Genomic DNA, 25,380 nt, shown 5'->3' with positions numbered 1-25,380 from the left:
CCAACCCTTTTCTGTTTATTTATCATTTCTGTGTACAGGCTTAACCTTTGTCCTTTGGCTTGTACAACAACACAGAACCCACACAGAAGCGAAAGGAGACAAACCCAGACAGCGTCATCAGGACACTTTCCCATAGTCACCACCACTTCATGTTCTCAAGGCAAGAAACACAAAAGAAACCAACGCAGCTTTGCTTCTCTTTATTCCTTGTAGCCTCCAGCTCTATTCAGTAAGCAGTACCGTGATGAAAGTCAGTTAATCAGGGTTGAAAATGATTAGCGTGTCACATTACAATGGTTGCCAAATTGACTGATTCCTGCATCGAGGTTAATCACATGCCTTTATTAGAGGTATCCACAAATGGATGTCCAGCGGGGCGCAGATGGAACTCTCTTGGCGAATGAAGCTGAGAGCAAGTACTGACCTGCATGCCGAGCCGTCCCAATCACGTTTGTAATGGCTCATTAACTGACAGGTCGGAGTGTAATGGGGTTGCGCGCTTCACACCAACCTTGATTACGGATGATTACAAGCAACAGTTTGCACCACATCTGCCAGTTAACTCCTCAATCAGGAGTGAAACAGCATGGCTGACTGGTTGATCTGGTGCTGCTTGATAAGTTGTCTCCAGCACCGCACACACAGTGCTCTTAAGTGCACGAGGAGAGCATGGCCTGAAAATGAAAACGCTCGGCCTAGTCAGCAGCCTTCACAGAAACTGAGTCATCTTGCCCCCGACTGACCTCGCAGTCGAACCCCATCATTCTCATGGGTCAGAGAGCAGAATTTCTTCAGCCAGCCCAATTGCACTTTTGGAAACTCATATATCCCACCCTCTAGGGCAGAACATAGCCTATCAACATCACATGGATTCACAGAGTGCCCTTTTAAGGGCATGAAATGAAGAAGCGTATCTGCTCACTGAGGTGAGATCAGTGGAAGCTATTTGGCACAGAAGTGCTGGCATAACACCTAGCGTCTGCATTGTCCGGTTCATTATTTCTTGACTTACATAACCGCAGTAGCATTCTCTATCTCTGTGTGTGTCTCCATGATAGACAGATCATATAAAGAAGGACTAGTTAATGAATAATGTTAAGTAATGAATAATAAATAATGAATAATATTGAAGAATAAAACACTCCTTTATTCAGTGATTATAAAGATATAGGAATGTAAGTTTACTTACAGCAATGTAGTAGACTTTTGCTTTTTCTACCAGCTTCCAGTTCTCCTCCAGGTCCAGATGTTTGTCTTTCTTATAGCAGTTGGCAGCCCCCAGATTGGCAACAAGAGACCTGCAAGAAAGATCTAAAATATATTCAACCCATCATTTCAGTGCAAAAACAATTACACACTAAAGCACTCTGTAATAATAAATAGCTTTCATTACATATTTACCATCATTGTCCATTTATATATATATATATATATATATATAGGTACCTGCAGACCTGCACCACCACATTTACAAGATGAATTTCTTCCTAATTGTCACGTTTGTCTACTTAAGCGAACAACCATTCTACAGAGCTAAAGGCTGAACTGCGCTGACATATGGACGCTGCTTTAGAAAACAGCTGCTCAGTGTCAACCATGCCTGAATTAAATATCAACACACCACTTTTTTCCCCCCTCTGCAAATGCCTTACAAGACCTTTCCCGTAAATAAATGAAAAAAATAAACAAATCAATAATGCAGAGAAAGTGTACAGGGTCCGTCGGGACCACTGTTTCTCCATTAACCTCCTGGTGGTCCTCGCATCAACAAAAACAACTAATTCCAGTTTGAAAAGCCACCGCTCTCATTATTCACTTGTTAGTGAGAGGAAGCAGGCCCCAGGGGCAAGCCACTATTCTGAAGTTTCGTTACCCTTAGAAAAGTGCCAGTACTCTCCACAAACAAGAGTCAATAGAACAGGAGTCCAGCACTTTGAAGAGGAACATATCCTTATAAATAAAGGAACTTTAGACTTTAGGTTCTTTAGAGCACACAATGTATAATGGAAATGTAGTTGTCTGTGGCACCAACAAAAATCCAGCAATCCAAAGCTTCTGTAAGAAAACAAAAATATAGAAACATTTGTTGGGGCTCCACTCTGAGGAACCTTCTACACAAGACACATGCACAATCCTAGCAGAAATAATTTCAACCTAAAACCATGTTAACATCCTAAGAACCCTTAATGTAGAAAGAAAGCCTTGAAGAACCCAATTACTAAGCATGTATGGGATCACTTGATCACTTTAAACTCACTGTGTCCAATCTTGGGAGCTACATCTGATAGTCTCTTGAGGACCAGGATCAACTGATTAAAGGGGAGGAATCAGGCGTGGTTCGTGCTTGAGTGGAAATAAAATCTGCCTCCACAGCAGCCCTTTGCAGTGAAGCCAACCTGAACCCAGAAGAGATCCCTTACAACCCGACTACCATCCAGCTCTGTTCTCTGTACTTCTGCATTACCCAGGTGCTCTAAAGTGTATTGATAAAAGCTAAAAACGTTCTCTTGGTCTTTAAGCTGGATAAATGTGTGTGTGTATATGTGTGTGTGTATGTGTGTGTGGTGACCTCTGCAGCCTCCTGTAATGAAAGAGACTGCTCTGACAGGTGAGGCGGTAATGAGTAGTCTCATAAGGCTATAGCTGGCAGCTCTATAAGTCTGCACACTTCAAACTAGCTCCCATTAAGAGCAGCTCTGGCTGATTCACACCATGATGGCTGAAAAACAAAGACGACTCTCCTCCTCCTCTTCATCCTCTTCCTCCTATTCTGCTCTGAAGCCTGAGACTCGGCTCTTCAGGCGGCCACTCATCAAGTGTTAACAGGTCAAACACCTCCAGAATATTCCAGCAGCACACTCAACCACATGCAAAGGAGACTATGGAGACTGATCCATACAGACAAGCAAAGCATGACACTTACATTGTTATATGATTAGAACAGAAATTATTTGAATATTTTCCAACAGAAGCACACAAAGATTGGTTAAGGAATAACATCAGTGTAAAAGCTGCAACGATATGTACAGGGCTAGAACATGTCGTGCACTTATTAGGCAATAGTTGTGACTTGTCTCCAAAAGTCCATTACATTATATACGTTTCTGAATGCAACACTTTACACACAGGAAGTGTGGGCTGCGAGCCCATTTTGCTTTCAATTTATATTTTGCTTCATTTTGTCACTACACTCATGGAGTCTGTAAATAATCAAAAATAATCTTTTTGACTTTTAGGGATGCAAAATTTCATAACTTTACATACATATATAAATATATGCACATTAATGTTTGTTTAAATGAAAAATGGCACCAAAACATGTTGAAAAAAAATAACCTAAACGCAAAGGCTAGGTCTAGTCTGTAAAGACAGAACTCTAGCTCACACTTTGCCCAGAGCCTGTTGGCAAACTTGTGAGAGTATCATGTTTACCTGCTACAAACAAACAAACTCTTCACTTCTTAAAGACGGCGTGCCAAGAACTCGTTTCCAAACCAGTAACTCTACCTTGCAAAAAGCTCACTGGGGAAACCGGTGCATGTATGTGTGCATACGAAGGAACATGGACAGCCGATCACACTGTAAAAGTTTATGATAAGAATAAAGTAGAAGCCTAGTTTAGTGACGGTAAAGTCAAATCGCAATCATTTTTAAAATGTTTAATTTTCAAATATAAAATGATTCAAAGCCATGAATTAAAATGACTACTTCACGTGCTCTTACTGCAAAAAACCAAATTCAAAGAACAATAGAATATCAAAATGAATTACATTTTTAAGGTTAACATCTTACTGATATTATGCTGGATTATATCTTACTTAAAAACATCCGTCATCTTTAACTCTGCATTCGTTCACACAGATGGGATGAATCCTGAATGACTTCTTGCTCCCTACATATGCGTTCTACTTAGGGTGTAACAATAAAGCTATATCGTTCCCTACAAGATTTCATGATTTTGTGATCGCAGAAATTACCATAAAATCAAAGAAAATCCACAAAATTAAGAGGAGCTTGTAATTTTTCAAAATTACAGCTGATTTTCTGCAGACTCGGGTCACGCGTTCAGCCAAAACCCTCCGCGAACATGATTACAGCTATCATAGAAAATAATTACAAATGTGTATTCATTGGTAGCAGTCGAAAAGAAGAATACTGAATTGCAAGCACTAGTTTTCCACAAATATATTGCATAAAAAACAGACAGCAAAATGAAGCCTATTTGGCTGCAGCTATCACAAAACAAATCTCCTGGTGTGACTGATATATGATCAACAGAACAGTGATCAAATCCTTAAAGGACTGCTATAGGACCGACATAATAGCATTTGATATTCTGTCTGAGAGATAACGTGACGGTTCTCTGAGTGTTAGAAAAGAATGAACCACATGTAGCCCAATATCCCTTTCAGAACACGTTTATTTTAATGCTCTGCCATCACCTTTCACATTCCTCTTGGTTTTGCATTAATGCACATGAAGTAAAGACACAGCTTGTTGGCAGCATTGTGTATTATCTATCATGTCAGTATCACCTGTATCTTGGAAAAAGGTATACATTTATTATCTGCTTTATGTGGATTTCATTCTCTCCGAGTAAAGAAAGTATTAACGACTGCATGAGGCACGAGCGCATGTTTATCGTCGACTTGATCATATCTGCACTTCTCCAGGGAATAGAAGCCTGAGGGAGATGCCACAGTCGGCTGTAAATGTTTATCCAATTTTATAGCCTTTAAAAGTTGGAAACAACCTGCCAATATCAAATGCTTAGGTGGCACGTAATGCTTTCTGCCTGCCTCATGCATCAGGCCAGTCATGGAATCTGGCACCCTTCAGTGCCAAGTCTAGCAGTCAATCAAAATAGCTTGGTGCTGATCTAACCCCGCTATATAAATAAATAAGGAGCTGTGCAGGAAAGGAGTAGAACAGCCAGTGAGAGAACAGTGAGTTCTAGTGTTCACTGAGGCATGCGAGTGTGTGTGTGTGCGCGCGCGTGTGTGTACATGAGTGAGTGTTATCCTGAGGAAGTGATAAAGGCTTTCTCCTGAGGAAAGACGGTAACTGACCTGTTGTCTCCTGTGATGCAGGCGGCGCAGGTCCCTGTCGGTTCCTTGCCCTGCTCATAGTAATGGGCATCCACATGGCATTCTTCTGCCTTCTGCTTCAGAATCTTTCCAAACTCGTCTTTGCCGATGCAGCCGAAGAAAGTGGCCACTTTGTGGGGCTTCTGGATCATCCACTAAAGAAAAATAAACAAATAAATAAACAAATTAAAGACAAAAAATGGGACGACTAAAACAGATGGCGCTGTGAATTCTGAGAAATATAAACCCAGATGTCCAAATTCTCTTAATTTCTCAACATGAAAAGATTTTGATGAGGCAGGGCTGGAATGATGTTTGAGCTAGAAATAGCACTTCACTCATCTGGAAAATTTTCTATGCAGAAGGGAACAACTCCTGGAAAATCAGTGTTACTGCACAAGAGAGATTAGACCTAAAGGATGTTACGTACATGAGGCTGAATAAGCGACACAAACAGGAAACAATAACAGCAGTCTAATAATGGAGAACCCACCAAACAAAATACAATACAAAAAAAAATGGAGCTGCTTTTAAAAAGACCTTTAAAGGCTCCTTAGGACAGAACGTGACTGACTGAGTCACTGCTATCTTAGTAATTTTGATTTTTTCCCCAGGAGACCGGGTGTATTTAAGGCTCATGCCATCTTTGGAAACAAGTTTGTATATTGAAATGACAGGTGTTCTCGAGGAAAGGCTGTGGGAGTGGGCATGTGCTTAAAAAAGAAATAAATAAAGACACGGCTGCATCAGAAGAAGATATTAAGACCGACAGAGAGCAGGTACACGCAAGGAAAATGAAGGAGTTGACGGCTGTGTAGGAGCCTGAAGCGCACAGCTCTATAATCTCAAATCTGTATTAATGTAATGAAAGCTATATGTACAAGTAAATGAACAGACACAAACTGCAACTGCCATTTTTATAGAGATAGTATACCAGACTTGCTATGGTTTTAGTGCTCCGGGCTTTGCGTGCAGATGATTTATTGCTGTACACAATGCTACGCTTGCTTGTTTAACTGCAACCTTGCGATGGTTGTTGATGGGGCCCCTTGTGAATGAGACACTCCCGCTGGCACGGATGACCTGCATACATGAGAAATTCATCATGCACCCCAGATAACCGGATTCAGTGGGAGAAAACTACACCTCTAATCACCACACCAGGGTTTAGTCACTGCACAAATAAATACAGCAAAACAACAATTAGGATCAGTGCCATATTTGTGGGTTATAAAACGATATAATAGATAGAGCAGTGGGTTGAATTTACAGTACGTCTCATCGGTTTTCTGCCTTCATAATACCAAAGCTGGAGCATCAACAATCCAGCATATGTGCAACTGCCTGCAGTCAGTTTTTCTTTTCTTTTTTTTTCTTCTTCATTCAATTCTAAAATGAACGCACAGCTCGATATGATGCATAACAAACATCTTTATAGAAGTTCACCTCAGGTGTTCACTGCTGTCACTGGAAGTGCAGCCACCAAACACCTCCAGACCATAGGACTCATTTACCAACAAGATAATGAATTTTAAATGCATGTATAAATTCCACAAACAGAAACTGCACACAGCCAAAATGTTCAATTGAGATCCACTTCTTTTTTTTTTGTCCTGTTAAATATCCTCAGGCTTTAAAGCAGAGCTATGCTACAGAGATGTGTGAAGGTCAGCTACATAAAATTCCATGTTAATAAAGGTCTGGGTGAGCCATTAAAATGACTGCATGGTGACAAGAGCAGTAACATGAAGCGACAGATCAACTGGAGATGTCTTATTTACAGACATGACCTAAACATTAATAGTTAAAGGTTTTAATGTGGAACTATTAGTGGTCAGGTTATATCTATAAATAAGACATACCGAATTGATATGTCGCTTCATATTACCGGTCTGATTAGTGGACAGACGAGAAGTCCAATCGTCTTTAAACATTCCGCTTTCGCTTTTAATGTCAACTTTCTTTTCACAAGCCGCAGTTAATACATTAAAATGCACATCCAGACTGCAGTCCACCAGATGAAGGCCTTGATCTTAGGTGAGGAAAAAAAAATAACTCCATGTTATCTACCACTAAAGGTAAAGTAAATCATCCTGCGTGCTCCATGCTTACTCCAGTCTGGCTAACTGAACTCTCAGTATTTTTGATAAATATTAAGGATGCATATACTATTATTATATATACTTTGATTATGTCCTTTCTTCCTGATGAGGACATAAAGATATCCTTATTAGCTGTGCAGCAAGCCGTTCCATAGTGTCGTTATATATAAAGTTTGTTCCTGCTTGGAAGTTCAAAATAAATAGGAATCAAAAGAGGAATATAACGATTTGGATAAGTTTGGCATGTCAGACTGGTTGCTTTGAACGGATGGTACATTTTCAAAATGGAATTATATGCAGAGCCATTATACACACGATCAGAGAACACGAAACACTTCACAGTGTTGTCGTAAACCGTAGGATACGCTTATACATATAGTTACAGTCAATCAAGTGAGATTATCTACAGCCGAGCCGCCGGTCTATTAATCTCCATCTTCTTTAATAAACCTCTCCTGCTGACAATTACTTTCAAATGGAGATCTAAATCAAAACTGATCCTTTCTATTAAGACAAAAAAGCATTCTGAAGGGTCGTCCTGAGGTCGCGCCACACTGGGTGAAGGCACACAAACACTCAGTCTCGTCCCAATTACCCAGCAGCAGAAGCAGCAGCAGCAGCAAACGGGTGCTTCATTACGCAGGGGCATGAAGAGTGGAAATTAGGCAGCGGGCAGCTCCTGCTGTGATGCTCCCCCTGGCCATGAACACCGAGCAGTGGTCTAGCCAAATGTGACTGCATGCAGAGAGACAGAGAGAATATCCACTCTCTTGCACAGTTTGCTTGAGAGGTGAGAAACCACTGGAGTGTTTCTTTCAGAAGTTGGAGGTAGGGGGATTGGTGCAAAATATTTCGTGAAATGTTGACACACCAAAGTTCTGTGGGTGGCATCTTGTTAAGCAGTTTTTGGCAGTACATAACTTGGATAATGAGATACTGCTTACTTTTAATTAAATTACTCGAATACTCATACATGCCCAATTATGCCATGTTGGCACGGCTAGACAGAAAGCATCAAGCAGTTTATTTTTTTCAAAAAGAAGAATCGGGGGATAATTGGGCCATAGTTAGGCAGTCGGTAATTTAATTTATTCATTCTTTTTCTGCAACTGCTTTATCCCGATCAGGATGACAGCAGATCCGGAATCTATCCCAGGAACACTGTGTGTAAGGAAGGAATTCACAGAGTCTATTCACACCTTGGGGCAGTTTAATGTAACCAATCTATGGACTAAGATGTATTTCCAAGAGTGTATAATTTTGAGATTATGAAAGTCACACTGTATGTCCTCGGCTGACTGCATGAACACCGACTGTTGTCACAGAATCTACCAGTTACTTTCTCTAAAATATTTTTTTATTTTTATTCCGCCTGTTGATACGGCAATGAAAAAAAACGTGTGGGCGCACATTTGGTCATGCTGACTGCCTATTGACGTTAGCTAAGTATTGGCACCCTTACTGCCAGGATACAATGAGTACTGACCAAAGATAAGAATCATATAGGGAAAGGTGTCACCAGTCCACAACCTCTATAAAACTACTGCACCCTTCAGAGGTGTTGGGATGGGAAACTGACACAGGTTCAGAGAATTCTAGATTTGGATTAACAATAATGCATTCGGCTTTAACTCTCTGCAGTGTTGGTGCAATGGACAGCGGGATTATAAGATCCTAGCACAGGGCATGGCCAGTGAATTTGGTGGAACAAAAATCTAATTTGTGCTTCAAAAATACTGTTAAAAAAGGCCACAGGTTCTCACCAAGAGAAGACTTTCTGGTCTTCTAGGTTTTCATAATCCTATAATCCCAATCTCAACAAGAAGAAAACTCACATCACAGAAATGCTTCAATTGCAACAAATGTGGTGGTTGGAACACAATACATGATAAGAGTTCCTCAGCCTTCGAGTAAGTAATGGTGAGATTAGAGTAATTTGCTGTTCACACCATTATAACATAATTGTATTTAGCTTTGTGAACACTGTGTTAAAAAAGCGACTCTGAACATTCTTTAACCTGAAAAGCTCTTGGGTCATGATTCGGTATTAAAAGCCCCTCTGCAACCTGATTACAAAATCTCCAATTACAGGCTTATCAACCTCACAAAACTGCAGCCTGCTATTTTTAGAGCAAAACTAGCAGGCCAGTGGCTGCCGCATGAAAGTGGCCGTGAGCAATCTGGCAGTCTTCCGTCTGTATGAGCTAAGCTGCCTATCAGCTGAACAATTTCAGTACAGAAAACTGATGTTTTTCACTCTGTCCTCACAGTGCTGACACAAACCATCAGATTTGACTGATGAGTCGTCTGTATTTTTCTGATTTTTTTTTTTTTTTTGAAGCTAAGCAAAAGTAGCACTTGACTAGAGGACAATACGGACAGCGAGTGGGAGAAAGAAAGAGAGAGTGGGTGATGAATGTGACTCATCTCTGAGGACGCAGGCAGAAAGTACAGACTAGCATAGACTTGGCTGTCACTGGCCACAGACACATGAATAAATAAAGGCATTATAATGAAGACAACTCGCCGTCTGCCCATCAGAAGCTGCCAGCCTGGCACCAAAGCTCAGGAGGGAGGGAGACATGGAGAGGGAGAAAGAGAACTGTCACTGAGGGAATGGGGGGGCAATGACGAGTACTGCCTGATTGCATTCAGTCAGTCATCACTGTAGTCTCAGCTTCCCAACAAGATATCATTTTGGACTACTTTCAGTTTTCAACCCACCCTACAGAGCAAAACATCTGCTCGATTTCTCTTATCTGGGCTTTTTTTACACTCAGGTGCCATCTACACTGGGTGTCTGTTGTCCACGCTGCCCTTTTCAGCCCACCATGCTTGCTGCTGACCTTCTCTCACCGCTTCCCTGGGATCCATCCAAACACAGCACTCGCCACTTCCTTCCCCTTGAGGAAGCGGGCAAGGTATCTTCATCACACTGCCCCAACATGCACTCTTCACGTCACACACCTTCCCATTTCGTCTATGGCACAGGGAACTAAATAACACACTGCCACGCTTCACTGTAATCCTATCCATTTCAGCACCATCTAATTTTCTCCGAGTGTAGGCAGTGAAGGGGAGAGGGACCAAGCAGATGAGAACGTGTTTGACCCCATAAGGCTATTGTGTGACACTAGGAGGTCAGGAGCAATCGAATCCTGCCAGCAGAGGACACACACAAACACAGGCATGCTGAGAGATGAGACTGTGCAGACACTTTCCCCTTTGCAGAAAGTGCGAGGCCTTTAGCCGAGAATGCCACTTCCCCCTCACAGCCTCTAGTGAGAACACGGTGTCACGTTTCAAACAGGGAGAAGAGGAGGAGGGGACGAGGTCCGATTACAGCGACTAGTCCATCCTGAACGGCAGTAGCACGGACTAAATGACACCATCCGGCATCTCTGCTTCTTCCTTTCACACAAAGACACAACGCAAAGTGTCTGGCGCTATCTGCCATGACATCGGCTCAGTGCACCAAGGCAGTTTGGTAGATTCACCCCCCCCTCCTAGTGTAACCCCCAAGACAAGACCACATAAGGACCAGGTGGAGATTATCTGCCTTTAAACTTGCTTTTTCCCCAGCCCTCTCTTGTTAAACACACAGTATAGAGTGCACTGGAGAGGCCTCCTGAATTATGCACAAGACAAACAAGGCTGTGTCGCTGAGGCTGGGACACAACGCCGGCACTCTCTTTCTGCCCGTCAGCCAGCCATCCTGTAAAGACCACCAGCACTTCCCACCCCATAAGCACGGACTAGAAACAGACTGTCTAGACTGTCTCTCAATCTCTTGTTAATACGTGAGGCAGTGGCTGTGAAACCCGGCATCCAATTTATGGCCAGAGTTTATCAAGTTGTAAAAGGGTGCTTGGCGCTCCCTGGTCCGGCACGACAAAGCTAATCCTGTCTGCTAGGGGATGGTGGGAGGGGGTGTAATCAGCATGTGTGTGGGTGGTGGGGTTGTGTGACCTTAACTGGGAGGGGGCACAGCTGTGCTTCTTCTCATTTTGGTAGGAAGAGAGAGAGAGAGAGAGAGAGAGAGAGAGAGAGTTAAAAGAAGTCACTCTTAGTCAAAGCAGATTTGCAGGTGAATTGGATTTGACCCAGATCAGGGAATTGACATTCTGCTATGATCTTCAGTACATGTCAAACACCCATAGGGAAAGGATTGGTGGCAGAGTATACATGGGGAGAGAAAGAAGGAGAACACACAGGGTGAGAGAATAAGTGTGAGAAAGAGGGCAGGAGAGAGTAAGGTGTGACAGAAGGTGAGAAATGAAAATAATCAAACAAGGTGTGAGTGTAAGTGGCAGAGACAGAATGTGAGAAGGGGTAAATGAAAAAGTCGACAGGTAAAACGGAGTTAGATCAAAGTGCTGCAAATCTGTAATCATCACTAAAACTAGGAGCTAATAAAGGTTTTTTTTTTGTAAAAAAAAAAGAAAAAAAAAGCTGGTTTTGTACAGCTGTATTGACAAGTCACACAGGATAGCAAAGCCAGTGTTTGTCCTTCCCATGCTCTCGAACCTTATGCACAAGCACAATCGTTCACAACACGTTAATAAACTCTCTGTCTGAAGCTGTTCATTGCTCTGCTGTTGGGTCTTTGTGAGGTTTTTTTTTATGGACTTAAATTGCTCCCTATCCTCTTTGGTGAATGAAAGAGCTTTTTCTGAGCCAGCAGGCAGAAGTTGACCCCCAGCACTATTTCCACACTACTGCTGAGTGACCTCTGACCTCAAAGTGCTACCAAAGCAACCAAATCCTGTTTTACACCACTCACGTTCTGACAGGAATGTGTGTCGGGCAGAAGGGGGCGAAGATGACAAATTTGTCCCACACCCCAAAAATAAATGTATAAGAACTACAATAAATAGGTAAAACTTTTTCATTACATGTTTAAAATACAAACCAACAAACATACAAATGAATACAAATGAATAATTGATATGAAGCTAGAAGTAGCTGAAAATGCCTACTGTTGCTAAAGAATGCAAAGCAACACCAATAATCTGAAAGTGCTTCAGGGAAACAGGCAATAACAAGACTAGATATTTAAAGACTACATTATTCCAGACAGCATGACAAGCACAAGACGAGCTCCAATTACAATAATGCATAATGGTACAACATTAAGTCTTAATGTCTCGAGTCTGACTGACATTTATGTAGCAGCAGCCACTGAAGGAAAGTTTGTAAGACAAGGTGACAGAACGTGAAAACAAATAGCTTTTTTTTTTTGTGGCTCTTTTCTTTTCTTTGTTTTTTTTCTTTTTTTTTAAATTACAGTGTGTAAGGGTGTAGTAACAAATACATGAGCCCAAGATAATTTTTCTACTTTTTATATACATTTTATACTAGTTTTTATTCTGGACGCTGGGCTATTTGCCTCAAGAGTTCAGCACATCTGGTGAAGTATAAGGAGCAGACTTTCCTGAGCAACATGATGGGTTTAAGCTTCGTGATGGTGGGAAAAGCGTTGTAATGATTATTACAATTGTAATGATGGTTCCTCCAAACTGCTAGGTGACCGAGAGCCAAAGAGGGACACCTACAGTAGAAAATGCAGACCATAGATTTGTCAAACGCAATTGCCATAGAATCGCCGTCAGAGGATTCTCAAGATGGACAGCTGCCGTTGTGACAGTATTGCCCCTTTTCCACCAAGGCAGTTTGAGTGCTGGTTCAGAGCCAGAGCATAATTTAGAACCAGTTCTTTCTTTTTTGACTGCCAAAGCACCGGCTGTGAACCAGGAAAAGTGGTTCTTAAGTAGCACCAAAATGCTGCTGGTCTAGACTTAAGAACTGCTTACGTCAGGGGCTGGGGGTGGGGTTACTGTTCGCACATTTGATAATGTACTTGTTATGTTACTTGTTATGTTATGTACTTTCTCGATTACAACCTCCTTTTATACAAATGCACGTACACATTGGATGCCAATGTAGGTTCACAAAGCTATGAGCATTAACAGTAAAGCAACATCCGCCATTGTTGTTGTGTTTGTGTTTGCCGCTGCTGCGCTAACAGTGCTGTGTAATGTGACACGTATACAGTGGCATCAGACTCGGCTCTGTGATGGCTCTCTAGCCGATGGAAAGGCAAACCGGTTCAGAAGGATCGCCAGTGGAACCAACTTTGAACCAGCACCAGTGCTAGCTCTGAAACAGCACCCGGTTCTTTTCTCGATGCACTACACAGTGTGCCAAATGTATATGTTACAGTTGGTTACTTTACATAGCGACATACTGTTTAGAATTCTGACGACTGTACAGCATCTTCATATTTGCCAGTGAATGCAATGGAACAGTTAGATAGATGCATGCACATATCACCAAAGCTGTGTAAAAGGAAACATGGACCACGAGGCTCTGCTTTAGTTGCTACTTTTACTGTTTACACGGGTGTCATGTGAGGAATGAGGTCACACTCATTCTTAGGTATTGCTACACAATGGCAAAAGGACACATGTACACTTGAGCAGGAGTTCTGGATTCGGATTAGCGACCATACGGTGCCATATTGCAGCGTCCTGTGTACAATCGCATCAAGTGTGTGTGGGTGTAAAGTGTACACCCTGGAATAAGTAGCAACAATGGACAACTGGCAGCTGTGGGGATACGATTACAAGGCTCTCTTGTAAGGAACACTTAGACCCTGTCCATCGAACCCCCTCTGGCTCGGCAAACATCTGTAGGGGTTTAACAGAGAGCACTAAGGCTCATATCTGAAGGCTGAGGCGACTGTCTGAGACATGAGCGGGCTCCGCGAGTCCGATTTATGACGGAGGATTCTTTACGCCAAAGCACCAGAGCTCACATTCATCTTCATACACACTGGGCTGATAGATACAGCTGTGCTACACTGTGAAAAATAAGCATGCCATTACCAAACCATAAAGCACACTGTCTGAACTGATGCCTTCAAGTGCTTAAAGTACGCATGGTGTGTGTGGGTGTGTGTGTGTGTGTGTGTACTCAGTGTTTCTGTCAAAGGAAGGAGTCTTTTCTGTCTGGCTGTTGTTAAGATGGAGAGAGAGTGATGAGACTGAGACGAACAAGCTCAGAGCGTGCCATTTTTCTATGATAAATGGAGAACGCTCTATGCTTGACTGAAATAGAGGCCAGTTATGTCAGTAACAAGCAGTAGTGCTGCTGTAAATTCATTTATTAGATTTTGCCCTAAATAATAACCACAAGCTGGTTTTAGAAAATAGCATGTACCAGCTGCATTATCTGCTTAATCACTTCAAACCAAGAAAGTCTCTGCTGTGTGGTAATGCCAATGTTTTTCTTCTATTCCATACATTACCCTAGATACGCTTACTGGAATGTTGACGGTCATTAAATCTTCTGGATAGGGAGGAGAGGAAAAATTTGCAATACATTTTCAGAGTATGTATATAGACATAAGGCTGTATCAACACTTACACCAAGTGTGATAATATTCATACACACATATACACACACAAACATGCTGTACATACACACTTGCACACCCACGGATATCCAAACGTTACACCAGCGACATCATCCTGGGGAAAACACCGTTAAAAAAACTCATATAGTACTATAGCTGTCAACACCCACAAATGTTCAGTATGAGATTTTCTCTACAACTAGTAATAAGAGACTTGGGAAAAGAGAGAGTTATAGAGAATAAACAACAAACCACTCTGTACAGACAAGCTTTCTCAGCTTTCTCTCAAAAGTAGTAATCACATAATGGTGTGGTTGAGAGCTTCCGATCTATAACTACTATTTGACATTCACGGTAATACTGAAAAACAGTATTATCGTATATCGGAAACCAATAAGATGCAAATCGAGTCCAGAATTGAGTTTGTATCCTACAATCGGATTTCCACACAAACTGACAACGCAGTCGAACGTCATCTAAAAAAAAATCCAACACATGGTGAGAGATGATCCATTAAAGCACACGTTTGCTAAAATAATAACTTCACTTAATCCTGAGAGTAAAGAGATTTTTCCCCTTTTTCCTCTTTCACTAGCCTCTATCGGTGTCAATGAATGTGACCCTACATTAGTGAATGGTGCAGTCATTCCAAAAGCAGACAATAAAAATCATGTTATTACAGTCCAGCCATTAACAAGCTCTCATCTGATTTGAGGTCAATACTCAAAGTGCAAGTGCAATTTTTAATGGAGCATTGTGGCTTAGAAATTACACTTTTTTCCCCCCTTCTGAAAGTACTTTCAGATGCTCCGTAAAACATCTCTGGTACTGCTAGCGGCTTGTTCAGAAAGAAAGAAAGAAAGAAATGATTTCATATCGGAGGAGAATATGGAAGAAGACATGGTCAAGGCTGACTGTTTCTTTTTAACATGGTGCTGTTTGAAGCAGCCTTGGGAGTTTTGCATTTGCTCACATTAAAAGTTTTTCCCATAGACTACTCTTTTTAAGATGGAAAGGTGATTAGAAACATGTTTTATAACTTGTTTAGCAAGTGCAACCTTTCATATGGCTGAGAATAGAGAGGTGTGAAAGGGCATTCACCCATCCAGCAAGCCATGGGTTCTTCTTTATAGAGGATGACATACTTCCCCATATACAGTATATACATTTCAGCTGTGTGAGGTTTGAGGGGTTTCTTGCATGCACAGTCGGTTTCAATTCACAACACAGGATCTCAATAGGATTTAGATTCAGCTTCAATTTTTTGACAGATGGGTCTCATGTTCCTCAAGCACCTTCTGATACAATGTAGAATTCATAGTGGATTCCATGATGATGAGCTGGTCAGGTCCTGCTGCAGCAAAGCATCCCCAAACCATAACACTTCCACCTCCATGTTTTACAGTTGGTATGACTTTCTTTTGCTTCAAATGCTGTATTGTGTTTACACCAAACATGCCCTCTGTTATGGCATTCAAATAATCTAGTTTTAGACTCATCTGTCCAAATCACATTATTCCAGAAGTCTTGGCCTTTGTCTCTGTGTTCTTTCTCAAACTTCATCCTGCCCTCATGTTTTTCTTAGACAGTAAATGTTTCCTCCTTGCACACCTCCCATGATAATTAAAGTTGTCAGTCAGTCTTGTAGATTCATGCAATTTCACATCAACTGTAGCAAGAGCTTGCTGTAGGTCCTATGATAAGATCCTACGATGTAAGGTTTTTGGAGACTTCTTTAAGCATCTTGTGGTCTGCTCTCGGGGTGAATTGGAATTGGATAAAATTGCCTACAGATGTAAGTTCAAATAAACAACTTCCCCACATAGAAATATTTTTTTAAAAGTACATTTTAAAGATCATTTAAAAAAACTTTTTTTCCTTGATTTTACTTGTTTAGTTATATTACTTGAATCTTCCAATATTGTTGATCATACATACACACATACACACACTATATATATATATATATATATATATATATATATATATATATATATATATATATATATATATATACGCATGTAGTCATGGGAAACAAGTTAGGATACATCATGAAAGTCTAGTAACAGTTAATCATGGGCATTTGATCTTCGTTTACATTGCAGACTCATGCTATCTGATGCGAAGATGTACATACTAATAGGTTATAACAAATAACTAAAAAAAAAAGCCTGGTTTCGGCCAAACCACTATGTTGACATCAAATGTGATGACTACATCCACAAAACGGCGGCTGTTGGTCCTTAATGCAAGGCAAAGATCGCAAGACAAGCTGTGTAAAGACACACAAAAGATTAGATGTAGCCAATAAACTGACAGCTGAATTTACTTGTATGGATTTTTTGTATCATAACAGCTTATATGTGATGTTTATATTGTAAATGCTGTAAAATGTTTACTGAACTTAAAATGATCGTAAAGACAGTTTGGTCACAGAGTTTCCACCAGTGCGACCAAATGTGCATGCAAACACATGCGCGCACACACACACACACACACACACTCTCTCACACACACGCACAGTAATCTAACCACTGTACTAAAATCCTCAAACAATAAACTAGTTTTGTACACACTGTTTGCTTTGACACAGCATGCAATTCAGTTTCACTCATGTAACAAAACACGACAAACAGATCTCGATGTGTCAACACAATCACTGTAAAAGCATGTGCAGCATTTCAGCTAATAAAGAAATCAAACTGCAAATAGGAACATGTCACTGAACCTACAATAATCTTCACCTGACAAACAAACCTCACTGTTTGTTTTCTAGCTAATGAGTTATGTAATGGAAAAATGTCACAGTAGTTCTCAGTCCAAAAATATGGCACAATAAAGAGCAAATAACATAAAGCTTTGAGTCTATGGCAAAAACAAAATTCCGCAGCTACCCGACGCTTACATAATCCTTTCATGACAACCAAGAAACCTACACAAACATTTAGAAAGGATTATTCCTATAAGCATGATAACACAAAGGCTGATTCTGACAAATTTCATGTCATGGTGACAGAGCACCCCAGGCAGGAGATAAGGCTGAGGTAAGGCTGCATTATCACATTCCTGAGACGGGGAAAATATCGAGACAACTGAGTTTGTAGGCAAAGTGTACTTATGGTATGTCAGAGTCACATAATGATAATGGACTGACAAGTTATTTGGAAGAACTAAACAAAAGCTGATCACTTACATAAGAAACTCGGTCTCCTGAACATGGCACACAGCGAAAACACTGAGAGGAAAAAGCTGTGATATTACACTGCTGTTACAATCGAATGGCTTTCACTGTTCAAGCCTTCAGTTTGTAACACTTTTTTTTTTTGCTAAAAGATTGTTAAAGTGAGTTGATTACCGTCTTATTATTACTTAAAACAATGCCATGACTCTCTAAAGACGGAGTTTGATATGATATCGTAGATTTTATATCAATCTAATCCGTAATTAGAAGTTGTTTTAGATGTTCTTTAAGTTACATCAGCTTCATGCCTGGAAAAACGTCACAGCACTTTATTTATTTCAGACCAAACCTCCTCACACCAAGTCTTTAAAAATACTTGCAATCTGCGGGCATGCAGGCATCATGTAGTTGTATGAACACTTTTCATCTAAAGTATTATAAATCACCAGCGATGTAAACCAGTTTACTATACTGGACCTGTCTGTGTAGAATGTTGTCCATTTAAGGTGAATTCTAAATTTCTATTTTATACACGGCTCTTATCGTTACGGACAACAAAACTATAACTATTGCTATACTATTTAGTTAATAACTATTACCAATACAATAACTAAAAAAAACTTTTCAAGGACTAATATTTCAAAAAATCTTCATGATCATCCAATTAAATACTCTGTAGAACCATATATGCCTCTCCCCCCCGAGGCGGGTCTTGCTCTACATTAGTGTCGTATTAGCAGCACTAGAAGCTCACGGTTTGTGATGTGTGTTGTTAGTCGTGCATCTTCCTGCACACTATACTCTTTTCCAGCGATCCATCGGCTGAGGAAAATAATGGCTGCCGTTTATTTGTTTTGAAGAGGGTAGAATTGTACGAGGTCACAGTTACATCATCTCTGAGATGTTTTTACCAACCTGTGGCTGTTTGATGATGCAATATGTCGATTCCTCATACCGAGTAAGAATGCGTACTATATGAAGACTACCTCTTAATTTTTACCTGAAAGAGAAGCCTATATTTAGTTAGAAGGCTATGTCTGTCAAGCACTTCCTTATGAAACTGGATGTGACAGCTTTGATTTTGCATGCTTTTGCACTTCATGTTAAGAAGCCATTACAGACATAGAACATTAAACTTATTACATCTTGAAAGAAAGTTCAGAGAAGATTATTTAAAAAAAAACTATAATTATAATACCTGTAATGCATGATCTTCCACTCGAATTGTTCATTTGGCTTAAATGTGGTACACCTTAAATCTTAAGGTAAACTACATCATAAACTCCACATTTTCTCCAGGCCTGGGAACAGGAATATTGGGTCAAAGCAGAGCTCGGAGGTTAAGGTGATCTCACACAGCACACTCTGGATCAGAGGGTAGGCAGAATGTTCTTCACCCCAATGTACACTCAGCCATAAATCTAATCAATGTGATAAATCAAGGCCATTGTGAGTGGGCTAACTGTAAGTGTACTGTAACAGAGCTGTGTGAGAGCTGCCAGAGAGCTGGGAACTAGGCCATCAGGTTTTCCCAATCCCCCCACTTTGGCTAGAGTTTCTTCAAGCATGTAGTTAACCGTGCTCAGGAAATGATTCCTCTCCAGACCATTAAGGCACTATAGAATAATAGACATATCGAGGGATGTGGCAGATGTATTTCTGCGCCCATAAAAACGTCTCTCAAAAGCTCTTTTGGGTTGCCAAACGTAACACCTCGCGGTCCAGTGTGGCGGTGGATTGTGCAAAGGCTGCGCCTTCCCAGACACGGCACAATGTTACCGGGGTCAGATCTGGGGACCTGGCTCTTCAGTTAAAGCCATATGAAAATGCAAAAATGTGAATTCTGCTCCGTAATAGCTCCCACAGGCCCCGGAGTTATGGGCCAAGAGAAGCTTCCCTTCAGCCAAACACTGGATCCGATTTCATCCCATCCACCGCACCCATTAAAAAAAGTGAACAAGTGGCGAGACTGTGTGTGTGTGTGTGTGTGTGTGAGTCTGTGAGAGAGAGAGAGACAGAGAGAGTGAGAGAGAGTTTACATTTAATGCACATTTTACTTCAGGACAACCGTACCAAAACAATTCAATTATCTCACCACCCTTGGAGCCTCGACTGATTTATTGAGCTATAGCACCTGAGCTGCAGATCACTCTTTGCACTCTCACCCCCCCTTTACTCTCTTTTCTTACCAAAAAGATTTCCCCCCTCCTTCTCCCCCTTTTTTCCTACTTCCCCACTTTCCACTCTCACTAGCCCCCTTCCACCCTTGAGTTCCAGTCGAGAAGTTTTAGTGTCTATAAAAACCAGAGGGAGAGATGCAGGAGGGGAAACCATGCATAGACAGCACTACCCGAGAAATACGTTGAGAAGGTCATCTGGGATAAATGAGCTTTTCATTCTAAGCTAATGCTGGCAAATTTGTCTCGCCACAACCAGACCCTGTTGACTTTGGCAGCCTGAGCACAGCTGAGTGGCAGCGCTCTGCAAACACTGAGAAGATTCCACTCCTCCATGCCTCTCGTCTCCTAATTTTCCTCTCCTCTTCAGCCTTTGAGCAAAGAAATTCTCCCAGACACCTGGGACCGGTGAACCTGCGAGCCGCCCAACACTAATTGCTTTTACACACGGGCCTGAAAGCGCAGGCCTGTATCACAGTAACTCTGCTTTTGCTTGGCTCTCTTTCAGTGAAACAAATACATTACTCTCTGAACCACTCATTCACCACAAATATCTTTATTCACTTTAACAGAGCTGTGGTCAAGGCTAGTGAAAGCTTTAGCATAACTAACAACTGACATTTTTTCCATAGTGCTGGTTCTGCAAAGTTCTTTCCAGAAGCGTGCAAAACTGAACAGACCTCTTTAACACAGCTCTTTCAGTGCTAATCAATCAGAAAAGGGGTTAAGTATGAACATAGGTCTCCAGAAATCCCAGAAAGATAAATGCAGGAATTGATTAAGACAAGCCCGGGTGCATTTACGGGAAAGAGAATGAGGTCTTGCTGACAATTTATCCTCTGATGCACTGACAGCCTTTGAGGTGAAAGATTTAAAACATAAGAACAGTGAAGCAGAGGTGTGTACTGGGACTGGGATCATGCGAGACCCACCAAATAATTTGCAGAAGTGGGATTTTTGTTTCCTGACTTTGGTGTGGGCTGGGGCGCATGGTCTAACATAAGAGACATTCATCAGTCTGTGAACGTGCAGGTTCTCAGTGTGGGATTTATTCTGATTGGAGTCATGCAGGTTTAAATGACTAACTTGTTTATATTTTGGAAAATAATAAACCAATCATGCACAATAAATATAGCTGGCAAGTGCAAAGAAAATAATAGTGATTGGTATGAATAATTTGACATACATACATTATATACACACACATTTTTATATATATATATATATATATATATATATATATATATATATATATATATATATATATATATATATATATATATATATATATACACACACACACACACACACACACATATAACACTCAGTTCTAACCATTAGAACCGTTATTACCTATTAAAAGAAATCCTTATAAAGAGATTTATATAAAATGAAATTAAGAAAATAATAATGATGAAATATTTATTTAGGAGTCCCCTATAGCCCAGCATAAATGTGTCCAATAATTAGCAATCAGACCGATTCAAGATTGAATTACATTTCAAAAAACAAACAAAGAAAATTACCCGCATGTCAAAACCCCTGTTGGGAAAACCGACTTCCACAATTAAAATGATTTCATGTAAAGGCCTCAGCTGTTGCCTGGAACAGCGTTTGTGTACTGGCACCACAAATCAAAGCTGAGATTAATTACAGCGCTAAAGCCCATCACTTTTCCTCTTTTAGTCAAGAGTGTGACATTGGGTTTAACGGCACGTGTTTCTCTCTCAGGCAGCAGCCTCAGGGCAATGTTTAAACCTCTGTATTAGGAAAAATCCCCTGCTGCTGTTGGCCCAGTGCGACTCTGTAAGATCTGTGTACTGCAACACTAATTTTAACTACCAACAGGGGATCTTAATTGTTAATGTTAATAATTGTCATCAATTCTCAATAGATTTAATCTCTTACTCATTCCACCGCCACACCCCCAGAGTACTTGTGTTAGGTTAATGTGTTAATGATTAGAAACCCTCGTGTGTACCTCCTGTTGTTTTCCTTCAAGAGAGGTACAAAACAGCTGGTCACCACAGGAATCCGGGCCTCCTAACACCAGCGCCCATGACTGGCACAAGGAAGTTACACCCACCTCAAAATAACACACACTGACTCTACACTGGCAAAACTCCAACACACTCCCAGACACTTTCAAAAAACTACTTGAATGCTCTTTATGCGTTAAATACCCCAGGGTCCAGGGAGGATCTGTTAGACTGCAAAATAGTATGCAAACAGCCACTTTTATTAAATATAAGATGTTGAACTCAATAATCAGATTGAGTAATTAAATGAGTGTGTACTCGACCCCATAAATGTGTGTACTCAAGCGCACTGCTTTTAGCCATGTGGCTGCTTTAGTATTAAACATGTCCCTGATGTCTCTGAAATATTATCAGCTGAAGGAATTTCTGCAAGAAAAATAAAGCCAAGATGACATGCACGAGTCATAGGCCAGGCTGTTTTAGATGGTAAACCTGAAAAGAAAGAAACATGTGAATAATTTATAAACCCTTGTACTTTTCAGAACAGCACAGAGGCTATAAAGAACAAGTCAATTGAATGAAAAACTCTGTAACCCGGCTGTTCCTGACCTTTTCATCACACCAGCACTAAAGATACACTCGCATAGGATAAACATAGAGAAACCACAGACACACAAATAAATAATACATTTATATATAAAATAAATAGGACTTCTTGTGGGGAGGCAGAGTATGTAGGGAAGTGTCTCAAGACAGCACAAGCAATACATCAAAACAAGGAGACAACACGATAACACCTGTTCAGGGTTTGTGGTGCAGCCATCTCGCTCTCGCTCGCTCTCTTGCTCTGTCTCTCTTTCTGTCTCTGTCTTTCTCTTTTGCTCTCATGCAACTTGTCATGAGGTGACCTGCTTCTTCCTCAGTGCTTCTAGAGGGCACATGAGACAGCTCTTCACTGATCTCAGACCAGCTGCATTCCACCATCAAACCTGCCCATCAAACCATAGCCATCTCCATCACATACCCTCTGATCCTCTACCCACCACACCACGGCGACGTGAGTCTAATTCCTGGCCCCCTCCTCCTGTCACTTAGACAAACCCAAGTACAGAGGTGCGACAGGAGTCGTGACAGGCTCGCTGATTTTTATGAATTATGGAGAAAGCTGTAAGGCACACTGCCTTCTCCTTAATTAGGTTCGGAGTGTGCAGGCAGTCTCTATGGGAGGCCTAGAAGCAGCATGTAAGACAACTCCTCCTCTGCACACTGATACTCTTGGTATTGTGATCCATATTGGGCCTCCTGCTGTGACGCTACACAAGAATGCACAGTTGCATTAACCGCATCAATTAGTTTAACAAAAGACCCCTAGAACGTTTATAAGAAAACCAACGTAACCAACTGCAATGGCGAATTAATAAAAGGAACCGCCACATTTTACATCCTTAGAAGAAATACAGATGCAAATTAAAGGGAAACTGTTCGAGCCATTTTACTGGCATAGTTTGGTTGTACTTTTTCCTCTTTCCTCTACGAAATCATAAAGTGACGAATCCAAAGAATCTTTTGAACGATTCCCAGAGCAATCGTATAATGCATGTGGTCTAAGAGTTTATCAGTTCCCCACTCACAGCTTCAGCTACCATTTACATCTGTCACGCAAATATGGTTTCATCTAATCCTGTCCTATACGAACTCACATTAAATCTGTAGAGAGACATTACGAAGACCAATAAAGAGGAACATATTGATGTTGCTAGTACAAATCCCTTGCTTTGACAATCCGCCAACAAAGCTGATACACAAATCTAAAACGTTTTTAAACTAGTCAGATTCAGACGCTATATATAGTGAATACCATTCTAATATTTATTAAACAGTCACTGTACAGTCACAATCATTTCTCAGCCCCAAGAGACAAACCCCAAGTAACACAAGCTACTTCTCACCTGCTAGATTAAGAGTGAAGCATCACTGTAAATCAGTACAAAGTTATTCTGTTTTATCCAATGATGATCTAGCTTGATAGACGTGAGGATGTGGTAGGTGTTGGCCTTCTGATAAGAAGGTCGCGAGTTTGAATACAAGGGGCACTAAAGCTGCCTCTATTGCCAAGCTGTATAAATGAGATAAATGTCACTCTGGGTAAAAGCGTCTGCCAAACACCCTAAATATAAACGAGATGTCTCTTTAGAATGACCCCAGCCACAGGGCACAAGTTCTCACAGAATGTTTTTGTGTATAAGAATGATGGAAATCATATTCACTGGCTTAATATCACCAGATTTTGAAGGGACGTGTTAGTCTCTGCTACCAGCAGCATCAAAACACCAACTGAGAGAAATCTTTTTTAAAAAAAAAAATTCATTCCTCCAGTTCTGTTCTAGAGACCCAGCTGTACAAAGCAAGAATATCAAAATCTTTTTTTTTTATTGGCATCCAGGCATAATTGCGCAGATCCGAGCAGGGAAAGGTCGACTGAAGCCTGAACTGGCTAATGAGTTAATTAATCACGCACACACCAGCATTAATAATGATGAGCATAGAATAGAGGAAGGAGAGAAAACACACACACACACACACACACACAACATCTGTTCTCATTAGACAAACCCTAGAATCACTTGTAAGACTTCAGAATTTAAATGTCTACTCAGACATAAAATCAACAGCATGCAAGCACGAACATATGAGACATAAACAGGTAAAAATACATCTTCCACTGAGTTTATTTGTACAAACTAACCAGGCATGAATTTACCAGCAAGTCCAGACCATAAAGTAGACTGGAGAGAAATACAGGGTGATTATTAAAAGTTAACAGTAGGATATTAAATAATCTAATTGGCAGGGGGAATTTAGCCCTAATTGCCTGGGATGGTACCAATCAAAACAATGGCACCACGGATCAGTTCACAAGTTAATGGCAGGCAGCAGCAACACTCCTGTAAAACTTGCAATTAACTTGACAGCTTATGCTCAGGAGGAGCACTCAGATCCTGTCAGCATGCTTGTTTACTGCTGCTGCATTCAGAAAGGAAAGAGGAAGAAAAAAAATATCAGATGATGGAATGTTTTGTGGAAAATATATCTAAAATAAAGTTTAAAACTCTAGTAGTGGACTGTAGGAACACTCTCAATTCAGCATGTAGATGATCATCTGGAATTCAACAAAGAATTTACTTGGACCATATTAATACAATTCATTTTCATATATCTGACATGATTTGAACGTGTATTTTCAAAGCCCTGAATAAAATCAACACCGAGCTCACACCTGAGCTGAGAACTGAACCAACACTGATGTTTTACAACATGCACATTATCATTGCTCTATTCTTCCTGCATGTCTTAATTGCCTAAATTTAATCCTAGTTAAAGTTCCATCAGCGCAAACATCCTCGTGAGATTTCCATGTAATTGGTTTACACTTATAC

At 40.8% G+C, this 25,380-nt stretch overlaps 1 protein-coding gene across 3 annotated transcripts in view; it reads right to left on the bottom strand.

Annotated features, from left to right (window-relative positions):
• The window catches only part of adka (adenosine kinase a), a 130,476-nt gene that overhangs the window by 57,481 nt on the left and 47,615 nt on the right, over window positions 1–25,380 (bottom strand). For all 3 annotated transcript variants that reach the window (XM_060872665.1, XM_060872662.1, XM_060872663.1), the window contains exons 5-6: window positions 5,070–5,242; window positions 1,190–1,298 (exon numbers count right to left, since the gene is read on the bottom strand). In XM_060872665.1, coding sequence (XP_060728648.1) covers window positions 1,190–1,298; window positions 5,070–5,242 — 282 coding nt within the window. The remainder of the gene's footprint in view (window positions 1–1,189; window positions 1,299–5,069; window positions 5,243–25,380) is intronic.

The sequence above is a fragment of the Tachysurus vachellii genome, chromosome 6 (assembly GCF_030014155.1).
Source record: "Tachysurus vachellii isolate PV-2020 chromosome 6, HZAU_Pvac_v1, whole genome shotgun sequence".
Taxonomy (NCBI): Eukaryota; Metazoa; Chordata; class Actinopteri; order Siluriformes; family Bagridae; genus Tachysurus; species Tachysurus vachellii.
The sequence above is the reverse complement of the archived record's forward strand: the minus strand, read 5'-3'. Positions and strand labels throughout refer to the sequence as shown.